The sequence below is a fragment of the Vombatus ursinus genome, unplaced genomic scaffold (assembly GCF_900497805.2).
Source record: "Vombatus ursinus unplaced genomic scaffold, bare-nosed wombat genome assembly UNPS02014818.1, whole genome shotgun sequence".
NCBI lineage: Eukaryota > Metazoa > Chordata > Mammalia > Diprotodontia > Vombatidae > Vombatus > Vombatus ursinus.
In genome coordinates this window covers 29116929-29139661 of record NW_020954596.1, presented here as the reverse complement: position 1 = coordinate 29139661, position 22733 = coordinate 29116929, and the positions used below count along the sequence as shown (strand labels likewise).

Sequence of the window (22733 nt, the reverse complement as noted above, 5' to 3'; positions counted from 1 at the left end):
CATGTCTAGGACCAGAAAATCCCATGTTTAAAATTGCAGGGTATTTTCTTTTTATTTGGGGGGTTAATATCATTTCATCTTTCACAAAAGTCTTCCTATATCTCACTATGACATGGAGGTAACTCTATGGAACCAAAGTTTCACTCAGCACAGTGAATGGTTTGTCAGGTCTACTAAACTGCAAGGCCATAGGCCTGAAAGAGACTATGGCTGTTGTTTAAAGACCATCCTAGATAAACCAGAAGGAACTTATCCCTGAGTTGGCTGAAGGGTAATGCCTTTTTTTTATATAGCCACAAGAATGTTCAAAGATTCCCTGATAACTCATAGAAAAGTACAAAGTAGATTGGCAAAGAGAGTGCCCACACCGAAAAAAGTAACAGATACATTAACAACTGAGGTGATTATTTGGTAAAATGAAAGAGCTGTCTAGGGAGAGCTAAAAATATTCTGTTTAATACTGAAATTGTGGGGTATTCCTAAATAAACCCTTTCTTGCAGGTTGTGCTTTTAACAATGTTTTTAAATCCTGCAAAAAATTCAAATCTTACTCTCTAGTCATTCACACAATTTAGCTTATTAACACAGTTTAGAATAATTTTAGAATAACAAAAAAATGTTAATTAAGATCCATTCTCACATATACTATATATTGTATATATATATACAATATACAGTATTATTGTACATTGTACATATATACTGTATTTCACACCTACCAAGATCACTATTTGAGCACCAAATGACATCACAAAACCAAATTATGAACCCCCAACTATGAAAAATAATCTTGCCAACTTCCTCTTTAGCTACTATGTTCCTACAAAAATAAAATACATGAGAATAGAACTTAGTTATCCTTCCAATCAGATCCAATCAATTAAAAGCCTTCAAGAGACAGAGGTGTTAAGGAAACTTCAGTAAACACATGACTATATTTATTCAATTGTATTGTAACTGATACACAAATAAACCATTGTAGGCTAACTTAAAAAAATGACTGAAACCAACAAAGACTAGTCGTAGAACCACCCCCCCCAAAAAAAAACAAAGCAAAACTTAAAATACAGAAACCTATCGGTGGACAGATTCCAAGAAAGCAAAGTTAACGTCCTCAAAGTACATTTAATAAAATGCAAGGTACTACCCAAAGCAACAATAACTAACTGTGTCTACTTACAGCCTGTATAACTTCGAAGTCCCAAGAAACAGCAACTCAGGAAACAGCTGAAGGTTATTTTTGTTTAAACGCCTTTTGAGAAAAACAGAAAAACAAAAATAAAAATAAGCTTGTGTTACAGATAAAATATAACAATTAAAGTGACTTTGTATTATGATAGCTTATGCTATATTTTAAGAAAGACACAAATAACATTCAGGAGAATTCAAGTACCACAAATTAAAAGTTTGATGCACTTTTTGTTGCATGACTTTTAAAAGTGTTTACATTATGTAAAATTACACTCAGTTTATATGAGGCAACCACTAGTGAGAACTAATTTTTAAACCTTACAATATCTATCTACGCATATAAGCAGAGGAACAAAGGCTACCGTAAGTCAGATTCCAATCAAGGTCTCCTTAAAGTAAGAATATACTGGGAAATATTTAACAGCTGGCTCTCCAACAAAAGAAATGTAAGCACAACACAATTTTAAGTTTAATCTGCTCTACTGACATTTCTCCCATCACTTTCTTAAGTCTTGACAATAAACAAAACAGGAAATCAAAAGCTCTCATTTGTAGCATTTGCTAATTTCCAAGGCATAAATGTTCACACTGCAAATTTCACAATTCTCCAGCACACCTCTGCCTCAATGACTCCCCTTATTAACTGTATTCCATTTACTGGTATAGCCATAAATGAAAGAAACTTAAAAAAAAAATTCATTTCCCACCTAAAGTGCCTATGTTTCAATTAGGGAGTGTAGAGATAAATAGAGCATTGTCTATGATCTCTGCTCCTCCATTCACATTCAGGTGCAAAAAAAAAAAAAAAAATCAAGAATAAGTGAATGAGGGATCGGCAGTGTTGAAGTCACCTACACAGTAACATCAAGATCACTCAAGTCTTAAAACAATCCCAAAGGGGCCACTTTCTAAATGAGCAGTTCTCAAGTTTTGGGTAGGGGGCTTCATATCACGGTATACTTTGTCATGAGGAATCCTGCCACACTGAACAATTAAGTTGGTACCCTAAGGGAGAGTTGGGAGAAGTGAGCCTGGGAAGTTTCCCTTCAAAAGAAGCAGCTGGTTTTGTTGAGTTCTTGGCGAGTTCAAGGTCTGACGTGTTTTGAGGTTAGTATGTTCTGTGTTATATATGATTTTGTTTTATTTTATGAATACTATACTTATGCTACACATTCTGGAAAGTAAATTTATATTAAACTAGACTATTTACAAAGTTCTTTTATCTGCAATAAAATAAAACTTAGAATTTTATGGTACACATTTTGAGGACTATTCTCCTAAGTAATAGACATCAAGTTTTTATTTCTGATTTTGATCCTCAACTCAAATCTATAGATTTTGGTACTGATTGAAATAATGAGATTTTAAAATATCAAAAGGAATTAATCTCAAATACATTTAAATTCAGTGTCACTTAAGCCCTGATGCTGTGGAATTATATAACTACACCCAGTTCATCCACATGTATTTGCAAAAGAATAGACAAATCTTGACCAAAACTTAATCATTTTCCAATTTTGTGAACTTCAAATCTGCAACTTAGCATTTCATTAAAGACCACTGACTTCATTGCCATGCATATACTTTTCTTAAACAAAGATAAACATTTTTAAAAGATAAAGTGAAGAGGAGAATGGCTGGGATACTGAAGTATCTAGAAATCAGCATCTGAAGGAATTGAAGATGTTTAGCTTGAAGAAAGTAAGGCTTTGGCAGAGCATGATAATGGTCTTCAATTATTTGGAAATCTGTCATCTAAAAAGGACTAAACATGTCTTGGATAACTCCATATAACAGCAACAGAACCAATAGAAAGAAGAAAAAAAAAGAAACCGATAAAATCAGCCTTGGAAGGCAATGATAAATCCATCACTGAATGTATTCAAGAAAAAGCTAGATTATTACCTATCAAAAATATGATAACAGAGTTTATAGAATAAGGTAGAAGATAGGAGGGTCCTTCCAACTTTTAGATTCTATGATGAAATAGAGAATAGGTATGATTTTCATTCTCTTTTAAGTTAAGTAAATAACTTCAAAATAGAGCCTACACACAGGCATGATGTTCAATGCATTTTTAAAAATGTTTATTGGTGAGAAATTTCAATGTTAAGTAGTGTGCTCCAGTGAAGAGAAATTAAATTCTAGTTCTTTTGAAATTTACTGCCTGTGCAACCTTGTGCAAGTCACTTAACCCTGCTTGGGACTCAATTTCCTCATCTAGATAATTTAGTCTTGGTATTCTCTGAGGTCCTTTCCAGACCTAGAGTTTCATCCTATGGTTAACAGAGAAATTGTAGAACAATTAATAATTCTGGATCCCTTCTCTTTTTTTGTACCCACCATGTAGAGGACTTGTAAATATAGCATCTGGCAATTTTAAACACACAAGATGGTCTATACTGGAGACTTCTCCAGCTTGGTAGGAAGTACAAACTTCTTAGAGGAACTTCCACTCTATTTGTCTAGCCTTCAAGAATCCAGAGTTACCTTCACACCCCACTGAGGCACTGAAGGAAGACAGTAGAATTTCTCTCTAATAAAGCTATTCACAATTCCCCTCAAAGTATGCAAATAATCATTAATATTAAGAAAGCACTTTCAAGGAAACTCACTAGGAATCCCTTGGGTTTCTTCTTTATTTAGCAAAATTGTGTCTTACAGATAATCCTGAGTAAGTTTCAAAGATGTATAAGTTTTCTTCATCATTTTCCCATTTCCCTTTCTTTGTCCCTCTTTCATCACCTATTAGCTTCTCTTCTCTACCTGCTGCCCACACTGCCCCACATGCTCTCTTCCTTCTGTTATCATCTGGAAGCCCACAGCTCTACATTTTACTTACTCTCCTAGGCCTGTTCTTCCCTGAAATTCATGATATTACAATATTACCTCAGTTAGTCATTAGGATGGAATCAATCTGACAAATATAATTTATCTGAGGTATAACTAATAGTCACCCTTTAACTTTTTTAAGGAATATTTGCTTTTCATTGAGACTTTTTAAGCCTGGATTCTTCTCCAACTGGTAAAATTTTAGGGTGTTTAGGGTGACTAAGTGAGGAATTTCAGGTAATAGGAGCTATATGTATAATTACAAGTATGAATGGATTATCTAAGGGGGGGGAATCTCTGTAGTGCCTTCATACATAGTTTTCTATCTTCAAGTCACATTCCAATTACCAAAAATAGGAGGCTCATTTTCACAGAATTAAAGGTAGAAGGGACCTCAGAGGTAATGAACTCCTTTTTATAGATGAGGAAACTGAGGTTGAAACAAGTTAAGTGATTTGCCCTGCATCACTAGCTGATAATTATCTGAGGCAGAATCAGAACCCCTCCCAAAGTAAAAGGAAATGTAAAATATTTAGATTAAAACATGTTCCTCTATAACTCAGGCAGCTTAAAATTATAATTACATTGCATTTACTGAAGATTTAATTTACAAAAATTTTTCATGTCTTGCCTCAAGTCAAGCATTATACATTTCAGCATTAAGATTCATTAGAAAGGAAAACCAAACTCAGAATTCATGTGAGACCATGGGTGCCAAGGCAGATACATTTTCAATGGAATTTAATGTCAAACATGATCCTTTTTTCTACCACTATATTTTAGGGCCCCTTCTCTTGCCTGTTCCCATGGCTTTAACAACCTTATAGTTATAAGCAGATCATACTCAGACAAAACTGAAGAACTTGGTCCTAAATATTTACTAATATACAGTGTAAAGTCATTGGAACAGAGTCTTAAAGCAAGGGAGAATAAAGAAGTGGAAAAAAATCATCTTAAGGACTAAAATATGTGTGAAAAATATAGACCCTTTATTGAGGGTAAAGATTCTGATGAGATATTATTTTAGTATACTTTAATGGTTCTGTGATTTCATCAATTTATTTCATCTAATTAGTCCAGATGGCAACCTAGTCATGATTTTTATTCTGTTCACAACTAGGCCATATTTTCCTAAAAATCCTCCAAGGAGGATTCTCCTGAGATGTGGCAGACCTTCCACCAATTTTTTTTTACCTCTCATAAGTACCAGAACATGCACCTAGTCTATCAATCTACTAGCTCTTTTTTTGCTGTCACATAACCCCTTTTCCCAAAGGCACATTTCCCTTACATCACTTCTGGTAGACACTAGAAATACACTATAGCATAGTTGTGACTACCATGTTTCTGTCCATTGCCTTTTGGAACTTAATGCAACTTTGATTCTTCAGAGACATCTGAGTGGCAATGAACCTGGAGTCAGGGAAATCTGAATCATAATTCAACACCACCAGACACTTACTGGCTGACCCTGGACAAATCATTTAATCTCTGTAAGCCTCGCTTTTTCCTCATCTATAAAACGGGAATATCAATAATACCACTTACCTCCCACCCCATGGTTGTTGTAAAGATTAGAATGAGCTCATATTTTTAAAGCACTACAAATGTTAGCGATTATTATTGTTATTCAGTCACCAAGGCATTCCATAATTCCGAAACATATAACATTAGTGGGAGAATGTTTTTGTTCTATTTTTGTTCATGCATTTGTTTTTGTTGGGGAACAGTTTAGGATCATTGAAAACATTGTATAATTTCCCAAATGTAATCCAACACACTCTCTTGCTATTTTTCAATTCTGGGCACAAGTGCTCTTTATTTTTATTATTCAATACTGAGTATATCAATTTGGATAGAGAAGTCATCTTGTCAAAGTCTGCACAACAAGCATATTTTATCTAGTTTTCTCTCTCTCAACTATTAATTCAATCTCTCTTGAGTAATTATATATTTCATTGAGGAGGGCCTAAAATGTTCTGGAGTTTGAAGCAATCAGGACAATATCACCCATGAAATGGAGCATCATATGGGCCTCCTTATCTATGTGTAGTCTCTCTGCCTTTTGGGTGTTGGGGAGGACATCCTTCAGGGAAGTGGTAAACTCTCTGTTTTAATCCTCACTTGATAATAATTGATAATTAAACACAATTATCTCTCTGGTTTTACCTATGAAGTCTTACACTATCATATATATATGTACATACACATATACACACATTGTATATATATATATATATTTACACACACATGCAAAAATATACACACATACATATATATGATACACATTTTCATTTACTTCATCAAATGTGTTTTTATGTGACCAATGAACACTAAAACATAATGGAGTCTTATACTCTTGGCAACTTTTGGTCAATCACATCTAAAGACGTAGACAGCAGTAGAGAATCCTTTTCGAAAGACTGTATTATCAAGGATACTCTCAATATGTGGGTAGGACATGCTCATAAAGATTAAAAAGTAGACTTAGGGGATCAATAACAATAGCTGTTCTCTTGGTTGAATTTTTTGAATAACAACTGTCTACAATTTCCCTTGCTATCCTATTGGTATGTTCTATTCCCTAATGTTTGTTAAAAAAAAACAAAAACAAAACTAAACTAAATAAAACAAAACAAAACACCTCTCAATGCTTCCAAGATAGTGAATATTTTGGTAACCAATTTGTAGCATGACAACAAAACTACATTATCTATAACAGTAAATACATCTCTGCTAAATCCTAGGCACGACTGTGTCAAAAGAATCCCTCCACTTTAAATGAATTAATGAAGTTTAAAATTGGACTCACTGCCAGCGAACAATGAAACAGCACAGAATGAGCTAAGGGCATCAGCAAGGGGATGTATGCTAACAAATAGAAACCTCCAGGAGTTTCATTTAATCAAACCAGGTGGGTCAATTATCCATTGTTCAGAGCACTCACACTCAATTATGCAGAAGGCAAGATGTACAAAGATGGAGAATGACATCCTGACATCCCACTTCGGTAAATGGCATGGAATTATGCCCTCATGCATGGCACTGATGCATTTCCTTTCTGCCTCTTAAACACTCTAGTGCCATATCATGTACACCCCATGACTGATTCATAGCTCTGGTAATAGCTATTCATAGTATCTGCAAGTGTATGCAACACACATTTTCCAGATCTTTCTCCAACATAAAGGCAAGAGGGAAATGTTTTGACCTAGTCCAATAGGAGAAATTAGAAAGAACTCTAATAATTTCTTGACCTTCATTGTGCCATCTTTGAATATGTTACTCACTGTGAGAGATCTTACTGGCCAGCCTCTGAGATGATGCTAACTGCTCCTGCTACTTACACATGCATCTTCAAATGACTTCTCATAAACATTTCCTTTCTGATCTTAGACTTGTTTGAAACATAAAATTTAAATAACGACTATGTTCCCCCAATTCATATTTCTAACTTCCCCTTTATGATAACTAATATGAAAAGAAAGCTTCAAGTTTCCACCTGCTTTATTTTCTCTTGCAGTTTTAATTACTGTTTAATTGTTATTTCTTAGGCGTTTTTAATTCTGACAATGTTTAAGAAATATCCACAAGCAATTCTGAGCAAGTCAGACTTGGAAAAAGTTTACCCTTTTACCACTGGATGGAGAAGCAGAGTGGAGAAGCTAAAAAAAAAAAGTGTTTTATTTTTATTTTTTTTTCTCGGTCCAGGTCTATGACTTCATTAGAGTGGGGAACTGCTGATACTGAAATGACTTCCATTGATGTGGGTCAGCAACTGCCATTTATAGGACTAAGTGGGTAGTAGAGCCTTAGAGCGCTGCCTCACACACTAAAAAGTTAAATAACTTGTCCATAGGTCACATAGTTAGCATGTCTTGGAGACAGGACTTGAATCCAATACTTCCTGTTTCCAAGGCTGACTTTCTCTGCTATAGCACATTACTTGTTTTCTTTCATTCTCTATCATGACCCCTACATTTCTCAGAATATTTTGGTTTGTGTCCTGCCTTCTTACATTGATATTTTTACTCAAATAAAAGACAAAAAAATCCATCCTTGAATATTATTTCCATTTTCTAATGATCAATATGATCACTACTATACTATTACATATCACATTATGCATATACATACATATACATATTACATATCATAACTATACTATTACAATACTACAAAAGAAAAAAAGAATGAAAATCATGTGTGTGTATTTTCATAGCTAAGGGTCAAATTTGACTTTTTCAGTAACTCAAATAACAGAAAATTCTGAATAACTTTCTAGAGCCACATCTCTTATGAAACAGCAAGAGAAGATACATGGTGAAGTGCATATAATTTTAGAACATATTTCACATAACAAGGAAAGTTAATTTTTCCAAGGTCTGGAAGGTAACCTCATTGACTCAATGAAGTCCTACATCCAGCTCCGTCTATGCACTTTTTTTGGGGATCAAGCTTGAAAACTTCACCTACGTATTATCATGATCAATTGTGTGTGTGTGTGTGTGTGTGTGTGTGTTTATGTGACTGCCCATAGGCTGATGCAATGACTGCGCCAGCACTAGCTAAATAAATGTGTTACAAAGAGACATTTATTTTTACTATTCTCTGTTTAACAGGTAGGTTTTTGAATGAGCCTTATTCACAGATTGTTCTGTGTACATATCTTTCTCCAACAATGGCTATAACTCTTTCAGTTTAGTCTAGCAATATTTATGCCAGACTGGTGGATAAAGTTGCTCAGGAAAAAAAAAATGGAAATAATATATAAAATAAAAGCAGGCAGAAAAGCTTCTCAACAGTTGTTTTTTTTTAAGTTGGGAAACTAAGTCAAAAAAGTGGAATTCAAACAACAGTGTTTTTCATCTAAGGATACTCCATGTTAGTGAAACATACAATTAAACGTACAACATTTAACAATCTCTGCCTCTACACATATATTGTAACAGTGCAAACTAAACTACTCATTTCAGAGTAAGTATAAAAGAGAGCAACCAGCAAACGCTGGATCCTCACAAAGGATGAGCACAAAACAGATGTGGGAAAAATAAACAGCCTTGCTGCTTTAGAATTTATAAAAAGGTCTGCAAAAAGCAAACAGGACTTCTCACCACAATTTAACTTCTAGGCCTATAAAGAGGGTCCCATGAGAAACTCTCATAGATGAATAAAATACATTACTTAAAGTAACATGGAGCACGTACAAGCATTGGAGGCTCACAAGTAAGCCAGAGGAATGGGAGTTTTTTTTAGCCTACTGCAATATTACTCCTACTTCTACAGTGAAAATTGTTCCCATATTTCATAAATGTCAAAGCGATGATACATAGTTGATGATTTAAAGTACTTTTGTCTCATATCTTTAATACCTATACCATTATTTGAGAGCTAATTTGTTAAAAGAAGCCCCTTTAAAAAAAATGGCTAGTCATTTTAAAACCCAGGTGTGCAGGTGTCCAAGCACAATCTTTTTAGACAGAATTTGTATTTTTTTTGTCTGCAAGGAGATTAGCACTTTGAGCTTGTCCTTGCTCCAAGAAAATGAAAGTGTTCTGCGAAGTGACGTAAGATTAGCTATGAGAAGAGGGAATCTCCATATCGTTGGTGAACAAGGAATAACTGGTGTTTTCCTTCAGACCTGTTCCACAACATACTCTTCCCCTGAGCTCACTGAGCACTATGAGCTACCTACAACAAAAATTCAGGAAAGAAGTAGTTATTCATGTTCTATACTTTGAACCATCAGGCATAGGGGAGTATATGTATTTATAATCTTTTTTAATGTTATTTTTCAAAAAGTGGAATTTTTTGGTACCCATTCTGGTTATCATGTCTACAAAAATTCAGATTCAACATGCTGTGTATATGTATTTAGATTTTTAAGGTAAAAGTGAATGTATGTGTCATCTTAAGAAATACTTTAAAATGCATCACCAGTTTCTTAGGTTATATTTTTTAGTTGATTACTGTAAAAAATTGTCAAGATCCTTTTTCTGAGAAAAAAACAACAACCAAGCATTCAAAAGACAAAAGCTAGCTTAAAAAACTTGTAAATATCAAAAACAAAGCTACTAAATCTGGAGATTTTATAGTAGGTGCATGTATATCAACAGCAATGTTAATATTAGTAAGTTACCTATTACAAAATACAAGTACACATATAAAGGTTTTAACTTTATTGCTGTACATTTTAACTCTTCTTGAAGAGAATAGACTGGTAGTAATATAAGCTCATCAACATCTAATATTAATGGTTTTTCCATAGTGTGGTGTCAGTTTTCATTTATGTGGCCCAGTAATACACATTTCATATTTGTCACACAAATGAATTAAAAAAAAATCATGATGTTGTCAAAGGAAATGACAATCCTGAAAAATCTCGAAACTTCCCCACACTCTTTGCTATTATTGGAGCATTTTCAGTTCCATTCAATGAGAAAAGGAAAGCCTAATTTTCACAACTAGAAAATAACAAGGGGACAGGATCCCCTTAATAGGGTATGAAACAAAACTCACCATATGGAGTACTATCACACTGCATTTTACTAGTCTAGTGAAATATAGTGTGACTGGAGAGAGTATTTTTTTGATCAACAAAGAACATAAGCTACCATATTAAAAAAAAACTCCCTTGATTTATATTTTTCACTGAAAATTAATTCAGATAAATAGTAATTTTCAGTTCTTATCTGTGCTTTAACACATACACAAATATACACTCACCAAAAAAGCATGTCCTTGCTCTTAATGTTTTAGACATTTTTTCCCTAATTTATTCTTAAGTTAACAGTGTGAGTTTTCATCTAATAACATAAATGTATTTGATTGTTTTTAAACAATTTGCTTAAACAAAATGAGGTCTACTAATATAATCCACATGTGCCTTATACTTAAGGTTTCATTCTAATGTCAAATAAGCAGGATAATATAATTATTGGTTACATACCATCTCCTCAAAATTTTGCTACTGCAGTAGGTCTGTGAGTATAGAATGATATACATGGAATCAGAAAGACCTGAATTCAAATCCAGCCTTGCACACTTAATATCTATGTGACCATAGGCAAGTTAATGAACTTCTGTCTGCCTCAGTTTCTTCATTAATAAAATAGGATAATTATAGCACCTATTTCCCAGGGTTGTTGTAACAATAGAAAAGAGATATCATCAGTAAAACTCTTTATAAACCTAAAAGTACTATATAAGTACTATTTCTTAGTATTATTATTATTATTATTATAGGCTATTAGAACACTCAGTGATGTAGATATATGTTGTGCAGTAAAATTGTTCTTTTTTCATAACCACCTATATTAATAATGAACCTGTGCCACCTGATTCTGGATACTTTATTTTATTAGACACTGGAATCAAACCTCATCCTGCTATTCACCCAAAATCTTACTGAAATTTTTCAGTTTGTGTTCTTTCTTCTCGATGAGAAAACACACTGGAGATTTACACTGATACTGTCACTTTCATAAACAATGGGAAGGAAGTACATAAATGCTAGACAATACCCCCCCCAAAAACTTAAAATATGTGCCATTTCCGTTCTGTTTTTCTACTTTTCTCTCTGGACATAGTTGTGACTAAGGCAACAAAAAAGTATGATAAAAAAATAAACACCTTAGAATATATTTAAGTAGAATTCATTGTAATTATTTTTGTTTCCCACCTATTTGTAAAAATGAAGACAATTTGAGAGTGAATACTTTATACAAACACCTTTACTGTTTTTATTCAAATCTGCTCTTCAAACATTGACAATCAAACAAGTCACTGCACTATTTAAACATATGAATGATAATTACAATGTAAAATTGGTCATAATTATAGTAACCAAAACTTACTGCATTGAAAATCAATGTTACAAATTAGAAAATTCACTGTAAGATTTTTAGGAAGAATACAAGATCATATAATGATTGCAGTTAACTCACTGTACTGTTTTTCAAGACTTCATTTTGAATCTTTCAAGCTTGTCTCTAAAATAACAATTTTAAAAAGCTTTTGACTCCAAATGAAACATAAAATTGAATAGGAAAGACCATGCTCCCAGGGTTGTTGGATTCTTTGTTGTGCATAGAAAACTCCTGCATTAAACCAAAAACAGTTGGTTTCAAAGGAGCTTACATAGTTTAGAGAAATGTGTGCATTCACACAACTACTAACTATTTCGCATACAAAAAGAGAAATATTTGAAAAGTGTATCCACAAGTTTCCTAAGAAATGGTTTTGAATTCCAGAGTCCCAAGGAGATGAATTGGCTGTCAGATAACAATGTGCCTCCATCAGATGGACTTGGCAGTTGTAAACAAAAGGAATTTTCTCAGCTTTTCCTCACAAATATGAAATATTTGCTCTTAGCCAACAGCTGGGGTGATTTAAAGAGGTCCTGCATATATATTAGTTTTCATTCAAAATTACAAATCCTCCTCCCACCCTGAAACATCTGACTGAGTCTTAGTATAATGGAAAATTGTTCTGGGATGAAGTGAAATTCCCAGGATGAAAAAAAAAGTTAAGAAAAATAGGACCTACTTATAACACTAATCAAATTTCAGGTCATAAGGAAAGCAACTAATTTTTTTTTTTTAGAAAAATGCAGTTAAAAATTATTCAAATCAACTTCACCTTGCAAATGAACAAGAAAAGGATTCAATTTACATGTGTCACCATATTGATTTGTACTTATTTTAAAATGTAAAATAATAAAAATAAGGTGTACCATTTTAAGTCATGAAGATTTGAGCAGCACTTTTAAACCATTCATAATCTAGAGTCTTAACTTAAACTTACTCAATGTCATAAGTTACTACTTAAAATGATTGAGTCCAAAATGCTACCCATTACAAAGGAAGATGATTACTCATTTTAAATGAATTTCTTAAAGTTAAGTCCCTATATAAAACATTTTAAAAGAAAAGAATGGCTTGAAAATGACTTTGGGTGACTAGTGATGATTGATCTGTAACTATATATTCTAGAAATCTTCAATCAGGGGCACAGGAGCATTCTGAAGCCTTATAAGTAGTTAGTAACCAGAGTTTATTGTGAAATAAATTAACTATGATTTTTCTGAAAGTAAATTTCTGATAGTAATAATTAAATAAGTTTCAAACTATATAAGTATACTTAATAGAAATATTATAAATTCCCTTACACAAAAATTTATAATGTACTGAAAGAGGTATTTTTCTGTTTTATTAAGTTTAAGAGGAAAAAAATATGGTCTATAAGTTTACCAACACTTTTAAAATGATCAAATTATTCTTCTTCATTTTTGGGTAATGATGAGAGCATAACTGTTTCCCTTGGACCCACAGTGAACTTGAATGTGTACTAGTATCTTATGTAAATAACATGCCTCACTCCTCCTACCCCAGGAACTTCTAATCTTACATGAAGCCATTCATATTGATTCAGTAAGAAGTTTCTGTTCATATAGTTTCCAACTATATGAAATTGCTTTCTTGTTAAAGCAGAAGTATTGAATTGTATAAAAATATTTGAAGTTCAAGTTCTCAATTTGGGAGTTGATGACATCTTTTCCAAATGGAAAGATAGTAAATATATTCTTTTATCCTAAAAAAGTATAGATTCTAAAACTAAAGCTCAAGTCAGTTAGGCATATGACAAGTATATATAAATACCAAGATATGCACTATATATTGACCTTTAAATATATTTATCTAGATACTATAAATATATGCATACTAGGAGGAAATTTATCATATTAAACTCTGAATTCTGTTTTTGGTCTACTTATCATAAAATTATCAAAAATTTAGTACACAAGTACAAGAGACTTCACTTACATTTCTACTCAATTAATTCATTTTTTCCCCTTTTCTACCAACTAAGAATGTCAAAAGTTGTAATAAGAGTGCAATAATACTGTGAAACTTGACTCTATGATAGTTTATTTGAAATGTTAATTTTCACAGAAAAAAACTTTAAGAAAAAGTAGGAATTTAAAACATATAATTCACTAAATAAGAACACAAAATGTATCAAACTGACAAGTAGGATAATGATTAAGGATTTTTTTTATTCGTATGCCATATTTTAATCAATTATGATGAGAAAAAAATTTAATCTTTCATACTATGGTGGGCAAATAATATAAACTATTATAAACAGTAAGAGGAAAATCCAAATAAGTCTGACTATTGAAAATAGGACTATTGACTTCCAAGTCAATATTTTTAGTAAGAAAATCAGTCTGTATTTTGAATATTTCCTTTTATTTTGTAATACTTTTTCAAGATTTCATTCACTGTCTAGTTATCTTGAAAATAGTATACTCTTCTCCCTTTAGAATAAACAGTCCAGGAGTCAGAGCTTGTAGTTTTTACAAAGTGCTTAAGATCCAAATTAAGTAAAAAAGAAAGAATACCAAGTTGTGTTGTAATTGATGTAAAATTGAAAGTACTTACAGTCTCTCCAGTTCCTTAAGGTCCTGAAATGCTCCTCTTTCAATAGTACTAATCTTATTCTCCATAAGCTGACTGAAATAAAAAATGTAAACTTGTATTTAAATTCCACCAGGAATTATCAAACACTGTATTTTAAGCAACTAGTAGCTTACAATCTTTTCAGTTTTATTTACTTAGTTTTAAGATCTACTGTCCAGCTTAATAATGGCACTTTGGGGGGACGAAGGAAAATAAACATATGCGGTATACAAATTTAATGGAAAACACTAATGCCAGTTTCTGTTGCTCAAAACTTTTCCAGTTCAAATACTCAAACTTCTTTTTAAGAATACTGCTGGCCATAAAGAGCAACAAATCAAGGTACAGTTTTGTAATTGTTGTATGGCAGACATATATACATATATATTCAAAGATATGTTTATATATACATATGTGTATATACAAATGTGTATATATGTATGGATTTTGTTCCTTTAACCAAGAAATCAATACACAGATACCACAATTCTTAGTTCCCAGTTTCACCTCAGCTTTGGATGAATATGGTAAAATCCTATCTCTCAAATCATGAACACTGAAAATAGTTACATACTTTAAAATAATCAAAATAATGTAAATGACTACAAGTCTTCCGTGGGTAAGAACAATTTTAAGTTACATAAATCTTAAATTACTGTTCACTCACAACCAATAAGCCCAGTGGAAAAAGAAGTATTCACCATTCCACATTTTGCCCTAAAAGTCACATTTCAGCAAATTTTATAAATATCAACTCTAGAGCAACTAAAATGTAAGGAACTCTTAAGAAAGGATATTTCCTTAATAGATAAAAGAGAATCATATTTTTAATTGAACAGCTCACAAAATGACTGTTTCAAGCTTAGGAATAAAGTGCATACCAGCAATTCTTCTATTGCCAAAACCTATATACTTTAGGAGACTGAATATTTTCACCTTCATAAACTGCAGTCACAAATTATTTTCTTTCTAGTTCATTAAGAACCAAAAATATACTGATGCTGGGTACCTTAATTCATAATTGGAAATCATGGTTCTGTATTCCATAGCAATCTTCCAATGTTTATAACAATATCTTGAAATTATTGTATTATTTACATGATATTAGAAAAAGGAATGATAGAAAAGAAACATAATTCTCTTAAAGTTTATGTTTGTGGCATTGAGGAGGCTTTTAAAGGGTGCCACAAAATATACGACCCAAAACAAATCTTCACAAGGCATCAAACTCACACTTACAGAACTCTGAGGTGTCTAAGGCCAGCAAAATCAGTCTTTGTGACTCTTGTGATGTTATTTCCATTCAAGTCCCTAAGAGAAATAAAAGAAGTGAGATCAAAATTCAATTTTCTTGCAATTCATTTTAGCTTTAAAAATAATGCAAAAATAGCAAGAATTTTGAGGTTCATGGAAACCAATTCTCATCCTGTTTAGTTTAAGAATTAATTGCGGGGGGGTGGGGGGGTGGGGGGTGGTGGTGGTGGAGAAGTAACCTGGAAAGAAATTGGGAAGCTATTTCCTAACTTTTTAATGAGAAAAGTTTGTAAAAATAATTCATTCTGATATGACCGTGACTCACATTAAGTATAATAGATTTTATATCATCCTAGTAGTACTCTTTGTCACAAAGTTCTTCTCATACTTTTAAAGATGTTATTAGTAATTTTTGTACTTAAATCAGTTACTTTGTTACTGTTAGGCATATCCTAAGAAGTTTTCTTCAAGAAGTCAAAATTGCAATTTGTTCAAACAGACCCTGCAGAGCTTTTAAAAATACATTTAAAAAAGCACACAACACCTTGCGGCCAAAACTTCCCTAGTCAAGTCCAAGAAATGCCATCAAAAGGAATGAACTTCAAAGATTTGCATTTACAAGCATTTACCTTCCAACAATCCTATGTTTGTATGAAAACTAAACTCTTCATTTGCAGCCCAAGGAACCCCACTGTGACTGTAAAGTGAAAACTCCTTGCAGAGGCAATAATGGAAATAGGATTCAGGCCCTGACATTTTTGTTCAGATTTCAGCACCATTTTTCCTTCTGGAGTTACTACCTTCTTTTCTGGAATCTTAGGTCAAAATCTAAACTTTCCCTGGTTCCAATCATTACAAGTAAAACCAGGCTTTGCTGCAGTCTGAATGTACTCCTTGATGGAAGAAAACACTAGTGCAAGTGAGCCTTACTTTGACTTTGTTCTATCTGTACAAAGTATATGCCTTTTAATAGTAGTGTTTAAAAGTCTAGCTGAGTAAACTTCCTTCTGAACCACTTTACAATTTCCTTCCCCCTCCCCCCAAAAAATCAAAGACCTGCAACTCATTGGTGTTTCTTTTCTAAGTGCAGTTCCTCTTTGTTGAGTAAGACATGTTTGTACTTAAATCTTTAAACTGTTCTGAACAGCATGAAATGGCAAGTGCTAAAGAAAGAATTTTGGATCTGGTCTGTTTCCTTCTTCCCATTTGTCCTTCCCTGTCCCATTCCCCAGAAAGTTAGCTGTAGGTTGTTTGCTTAAACCTACCAGTCTTTCGGGGGCTATTCCTGCGGATCTATTTAGCATTTTAAAACGAAATTCACAGGGACAAATTGGATCGATTGCATATTGACAAGAAAATCCCTGATAGGGACACAACTTGTCCATAACTGAAGACTGGGGACGTCATGTGGAGGAGGAGCAGGGGATGGCCAGTACTGGTGGAAGCCATTTACAAAGGAAAAGGGGGGAAGGAGGGAGGGCAAAATTTGGCAACTTCCTTGTGTGGATGAGAAAATAATCTGTGATTCATGAGAAAAATAGTTCCTATGTGGAAAAATGTTGCCATGTACATTGCAGGCATGTTGGCAAGTGCTCGAAGATTCTGCCCATTTCTGCATGTCATAAAAGAGATTTGGGGAAAAGATAAACAGTTGTAAATGCCAATTTCCCATCTGCTCCACAAACACAGGCCACTGAAGGAAAGTGTTGGGCAATTATTTGGATATTCAGGTAATTCTCTCCACCACCACCCCCAAAAGCACATAATTTTGCCTGGAAGAAAAAAAGTAAAATAACTGTGACAAAAAGAGGATGGTAGACTGTGTTGGGGGGGGCGGGCAACAGGAGTGGGGGAGGGAAAGAAGGGGGATGCATCGCCTAATTGCTTATTACAGATAATTGCCTCAATTCTTCACTTCACTGAACCAGGGCAGACCTATACAATGATCTGGTGGACCATTCAAAACGATTCTGGCTTTATTTCTTTATTACAGACTTCTAGGGTTTTGAAGGAGGGAGAAGACGGGGAGGGCACGGATGGAGAAAAACAGAACTGCCACATAAAAGAGAGACAGCAATGGCGGGGGGCAGGGGGCTCGCGGGAGCGAGGCAGGTCGTGAAGAAACGGGCAGACTTGGTTAGGCAGCCCGAAGCAGGAGGCCAAGGGTTTGCCACCAGAGTGGCTGCTCCACATTAAGTTACAACGAGGCTCAGGTTTTTCCAGTTTTAAAACTTCGTCTATGAATGAAGAGATTTCACCCTAAACTGTTTGGCATTTTTTCAGGTCGACCCTGCAAAGTAAAGTGTGTGTCACCCTAACACCCTCTTCCTGGACATTAGCAAAAGGAGGAGGGGAGAGGGTTGGGAGTGGGCTTGCAGGGGGAATTACTTTCTCCCCGATCCTGCGACTTTCAGCCTTTCACTGATCTGTCTCTTACTCCTCCTTCTGTCCTTTGATAAGCAGCAGACCGAGCGAGACCAGCAACCTCATTACTCCCTTATTATCCCTCCCTCCTCTTTCTAGTGTGAAACACAAAGCAGTGGGACTAATGTTTTAACTTCTTTCATGTCGCCTAACATTACGCTGCGCAAATCCATGATGAGAATAGCAGCGAGCGGACCTGAAACCAAACCGAGAGCGTCAACAACAACAGACTAACTGGATTTGGTGTAAAAATGTCACGTTTCCCTTACTGAGTCCACTTAGCTCTCCAGCACCCCTCTCCCACCCTCGCCCCCGCCCGCGGGCCAACTCGGGATTGAAAGTAGGAGGGAGAAGGTTGTGGAGGGAGGAGTGCAAAGAGAAGCAAGCCTATTACACATCCCATAAACCTCAAGACCAGCTCGAAAGCACTTAGCCTTCATTCCTTTTCCAAGGCTATCCTCATGGCCTGTGAGCCCTCTTCTCGGGTAGGGAATGAGGGGGGTGGGGAGCAGGAAAGAGGGAATGTCAGTTAGTGGAGGGGCACGTTTTCTTATGTGCAATCCCTTCTCCCAGATCATGCCTGAATATTCCTAAGAACTGACCTTGGGCAAATCATTTATCTTCCCTTGGCCTCAGTTTCATCATTTGTAAATGGAGCGGAGAGTCCCCTCTAGCTATACCTCTACTGTCCTAACAACTGTCCGGTTCCAGACTCTTTGGAGGGGGGAATGTGGTGGTAGAAGAGGATGGAGGTTCGTTGGTCAGGAGATGGCAAGGAAGATTGGGGGGGGTGTCGTTGGAGGAGAAGGAAGGGGCGCGTTACTCACAGCCTCTCGGTGTTGCGAGGGATATTCCTCGGCACGCTGCGCAGCGCCAGCCCATGACAGTCTACGGTGCTCCCGGAGCAGGAGCATTGCGCCGGGCACGACTGCGGCGCCACCTTGCTCAGAACTACCAGCACTAATCCCAACGACAGGGACAGCTTCTTAAAGCCGAAGCCACACATCTTCCTCCTCCTGTCTCGCCTTTCTCCAACAAGCCCTCGAAGATACCACTCTACCCTCGCCCCCAGGGAACGATCCCAAAAGTCGGAGGTACAGATTCAAAGCGTCAAGCCAGACGACAGTTTAAAAAAAAATGTAATAGTAATAAAAATAATAATAAAACCACCGCAACACACACACGCGCGCCTCCACCCCCTCCTATCTCCACCCTCCTGGCAGGCGCGACTTCAGGAACTTTAGGTCTGCGAAGATCACACCACAGTACAGTGCCCGACTTCACTTATCACCAAGGTTGGAGAGTCCAGCAATTAGTTCGAAGGTCTCATGCGTCCTCTCTTGTCCAAGGATCAACTTGGCGGTAAAAGCAGCCTAGACTCCTCGTTCTCCTCCTGACGGCAAAGATGAGGCGGTGTGTGTCTGTGTCTGTGTGAGGATCTGTGTCTTATCTGCACATAACACACACGTTCACCCCTTACAAATCAGAAAGGCTCTCTCCGGTTATAGATTTCTGTCGGTGTGTTTTTGAAAGACAGGAAAGGTATGGGGAAGTGGGGAGGGAAAGGAGAGAGAGAGAGAGGGAAAGAGGCCAACTTAGACGGGGTAAGGGAGAGGCAAAAAAAAAAAAAAAAAATGCCCCCGCCACTGAAATAAACTCGAGTCCAAAGAGCTACCAGGCACACGATCTTCCTTTGCCTAGAATTGCACACTTCCTGCGAAACTGCATTGCGACCAGTGGCCACCACAGAGCACCACACAAGCAGCCCGGGGGTGGCGAGGCTGGGAGCCTGGGCTAATCTCAGCTCAATTCACTCACTCTTCCTCTCCCAACCTGCAGCCGCAGGAGCAACGGCAGCCGCACCGAGGGGTGCGTTCAGTCTCACCAGCCGAGGAGGGCGGTTTGCAAAACGCACATGCACTTCTGTGAAGAGCTGGGCTCCGCAAATCAACCTCCCAAAGCTCTTCAAAAACCCAGTCTGGATGCAGAGAAAATTGTCAAATGGTAATCAAACAGGAAAGACGAGTCATTTCCCAAAGATAGACTTCTTGGTGTTCCTTCTCTCTACCACCACTCTTTGGGAGGAGGTGTAAGAAGGCCAAGTTTAGCAAGAAATCTTCAAGACTGAATGGGGGTAGCCTTTGGGGATGGTTTACAACTAGGCAGGCAGGGGCGATTTTCAAGAGGTGGAGTTGTTCAGGTAGAGCATCCAGCCAGAGTAGTCTTGGGGTCTTCAGTGGTAGTATTATCCGCAGCTGCGGGGTGTATGGCAAGTGGGGCTGAAATGAACTGAGAGATAAAGACAGCAGCTGAATGTCAAGTGTGTGTGTGTCTGTGTGTGTGTGTGTGTGTGTGTGTGTGTGACCCCCTCTCGTTTCCCGGATACAGTAGCTCTGCAGCAGACACCTGATGGGAAAGGTAGAAACTGAATCTAGTTGAGCCAGATGAGGGGTCCCTGGCCCTCCGAGAGGACCCGCTTGCAGTCACCTGAGAAACACAAGGTGGTCCTTTTAAAGTCCAGGAACTTTTCACTTCGTTTGATCTTCCCTCACCCCACCACCGCCTGATAGGAAAGATGCCCCACAAAGATGAGCTGTCCGCAATTCCCGACGGTGCACCTGACTCCGGGGTTTCAATAAAGAACAGCCCAACTGGTTCCAATCCCTTCTGCTCTCCAGTCTGATTTTTCCCTCTTCTGGAAAGGGAGTTTGGGAAGGGGGAGGTAGTCCACGGGTGGGGTAGGGAGTAAAGAAGGGGGCTCGCTCTTCGAGTTCCCTAGACCCCAGCCAATGTCTAAACAATAGGACGCAGCATACACACACGGCGGCCAAGTCTCCGATTCCCCAAAGAGGCAAAGGTGGGTTTGTTGTGGCAGGAGTTCTTCGCCGTGGCAGCTTGGCGCTGCACTGTGCGTGTCTCAAAAGGACAACAAAAACCCTGGCAAATGCTTCTCAGTCAAGCCTGCTGGCCCGCTCGGAGGATTTCGCTTTCTGCCTCAGCACACAGGGTTTACCCGGGAAAAGCAGCAGCTTTTTCTTGAGCCCGGGAACAACATGATCATCACCATCGCTATCGTCCTCCTTCTCCTCCCCCTCCTCCTCCTCTTCCTCCTCTTTTTGACCACGTTTGTCTGCTTCTGGGCTGCAGCCTCCTCCGCCGCTGCTGCCTCTGTAGCTGCTGCTGTAGCTGCTGCCGCCGCTGCCGCTGCCGCTGCTGCCGCCGCCGCCGCCGCCGCCGCCGCCGCCACAACAGCCGCCTCCGACGTCCGGGCACTTCTCAAATAAATAACACCGAGCGAGAAGTTAACCACGCTCTGTTCTTATATACCAGCTGCGGAGCCCCCACCCCCTCCGGCCACGCCCAAAACCACAGGCGCCGAGCTCACTGGCTGGGCAGCTCCCGAACCCCAAGTACCTCGCTGGGAGAGAGGTGAGAGCGCTAGGGAGAAAGGGGATGGGAGTTGGTAGGGAGGGCAGCTGAGCAAGGTCGGTGATGGGCACACAGGAACGCACAGGCGCGCACAAACACACCAACAGCAAGTTAGGGGTAGAAAAGAGGTTCCTCCACCTCCCACTTCCCACCTCCAGCTCACCCAGCCTGAGAGAGGTGACCGGATGGCTCGCAGTGGTCGAGATCGCTGTTGCTTTAACGAGAAAAAGAGCAAGCTGTATTGAACTAATGCGAAGAAATACACGGGGCAGTCAATAATGCGGTTTTTACCACATGTTTCTGAAGGGGATCGCTCAGTGTTGGCAAACACACATGCACACGAATCTACAGAAGCAGATCTGTGGGAGCACACACACACATACACACGTATGTTTTGGAGAGCTGTAAAGTTTAAGGTTGCTACAAGTTCAAAATCGATGCCTCCCCCCCCCCCATTCTTCCCTTCTACATGCTACACTCTTCCGCTTAACCCCTTCTCTATACTCACATACTTAACAGCACTCCCTTTGAAGGACAATCTTAAAAATCATGAACTTGATGATGGGCTAGGGATTTTGTTTCTTTACAGTCAAACAAACAAAACACCGCAGCCATTTACCCTTTATCTCAGGGTGTAGCTCTAATTTTATTTTTCTTTGTTTTTTGAAAGAGTTTCTTTGCCTCTTCCTTCCTCTGTAATATGTCCAAGCCTGCAGTCTGGCCCAAGGACAGCAGCAGTCACCTTCATCCTTGCATAGCACTTTGTACCTTTCATTCTATGATCATATTATTTTCTTCTTAGTTATTCTGTATAGTTATTATTACGTATTTGTTTACGTGTTATTCCCCCACCTCCCTCCCTCCCTCCCTCTACCTCCCTATACCCTTCCAGATTGTAAATCCCAGACGAGGAAGAAGCAGGTCTTAATTAGAAAACCTTAAGGTTTCCTACTTTGCCTAGAACAAGCTTTGTGTAGGGCAGAATTTCAATAAAGGGTTGACAAATAAATGTTAGATGAATGAATGAATGAGAGAATCTTAGCAAATGACCTTTGGCACCATGTATTTATTTAGTGGTAAGCACTCTGGGCTTCAGTTTTCAGTAAAGTCAAAGGGTTGGACTAATTAATCTCTTAAAAC

At 37.2% G+C, this 22733-nt stretch overlaps 1 protein-coding gene across 2 annotated transcripts in view; it reads right to left on the bottom strand.

Moving 5' to 3' along the window:
• Positions 1–21287, bottom strand: part of SLIT2 (slit guidance ligand 2) — a 397271-nt gene extending 375984 nt beyond the window's left edge. For both annotated transcript variants that reach the window (XM_027836326.1, XM_027836327.1), the window contains exons 1-4: positions 18992–21287; positions 15726–15797; positions 14469–14540; positions 1181–1252 (exon numbers count right to left, since the gene is read on the bottom strand). In XM_027836326.1, coding sequence (XP_027692127.1) covers positions 1181–1252; positions 14469–14540; positions 15726–15797; positions 18992–19170 — 395 coding nt within the window. In that variant the 5' untranslated portion in view covers positions 19171–21287. The remainder of the gene's footprint in view (positions 1–1180; positions 1253–14468; positions 14541–15725; positions 15798–18991) is intronic.
• Positions 21288–22733: the final 1446 nt, after the last annotated feature.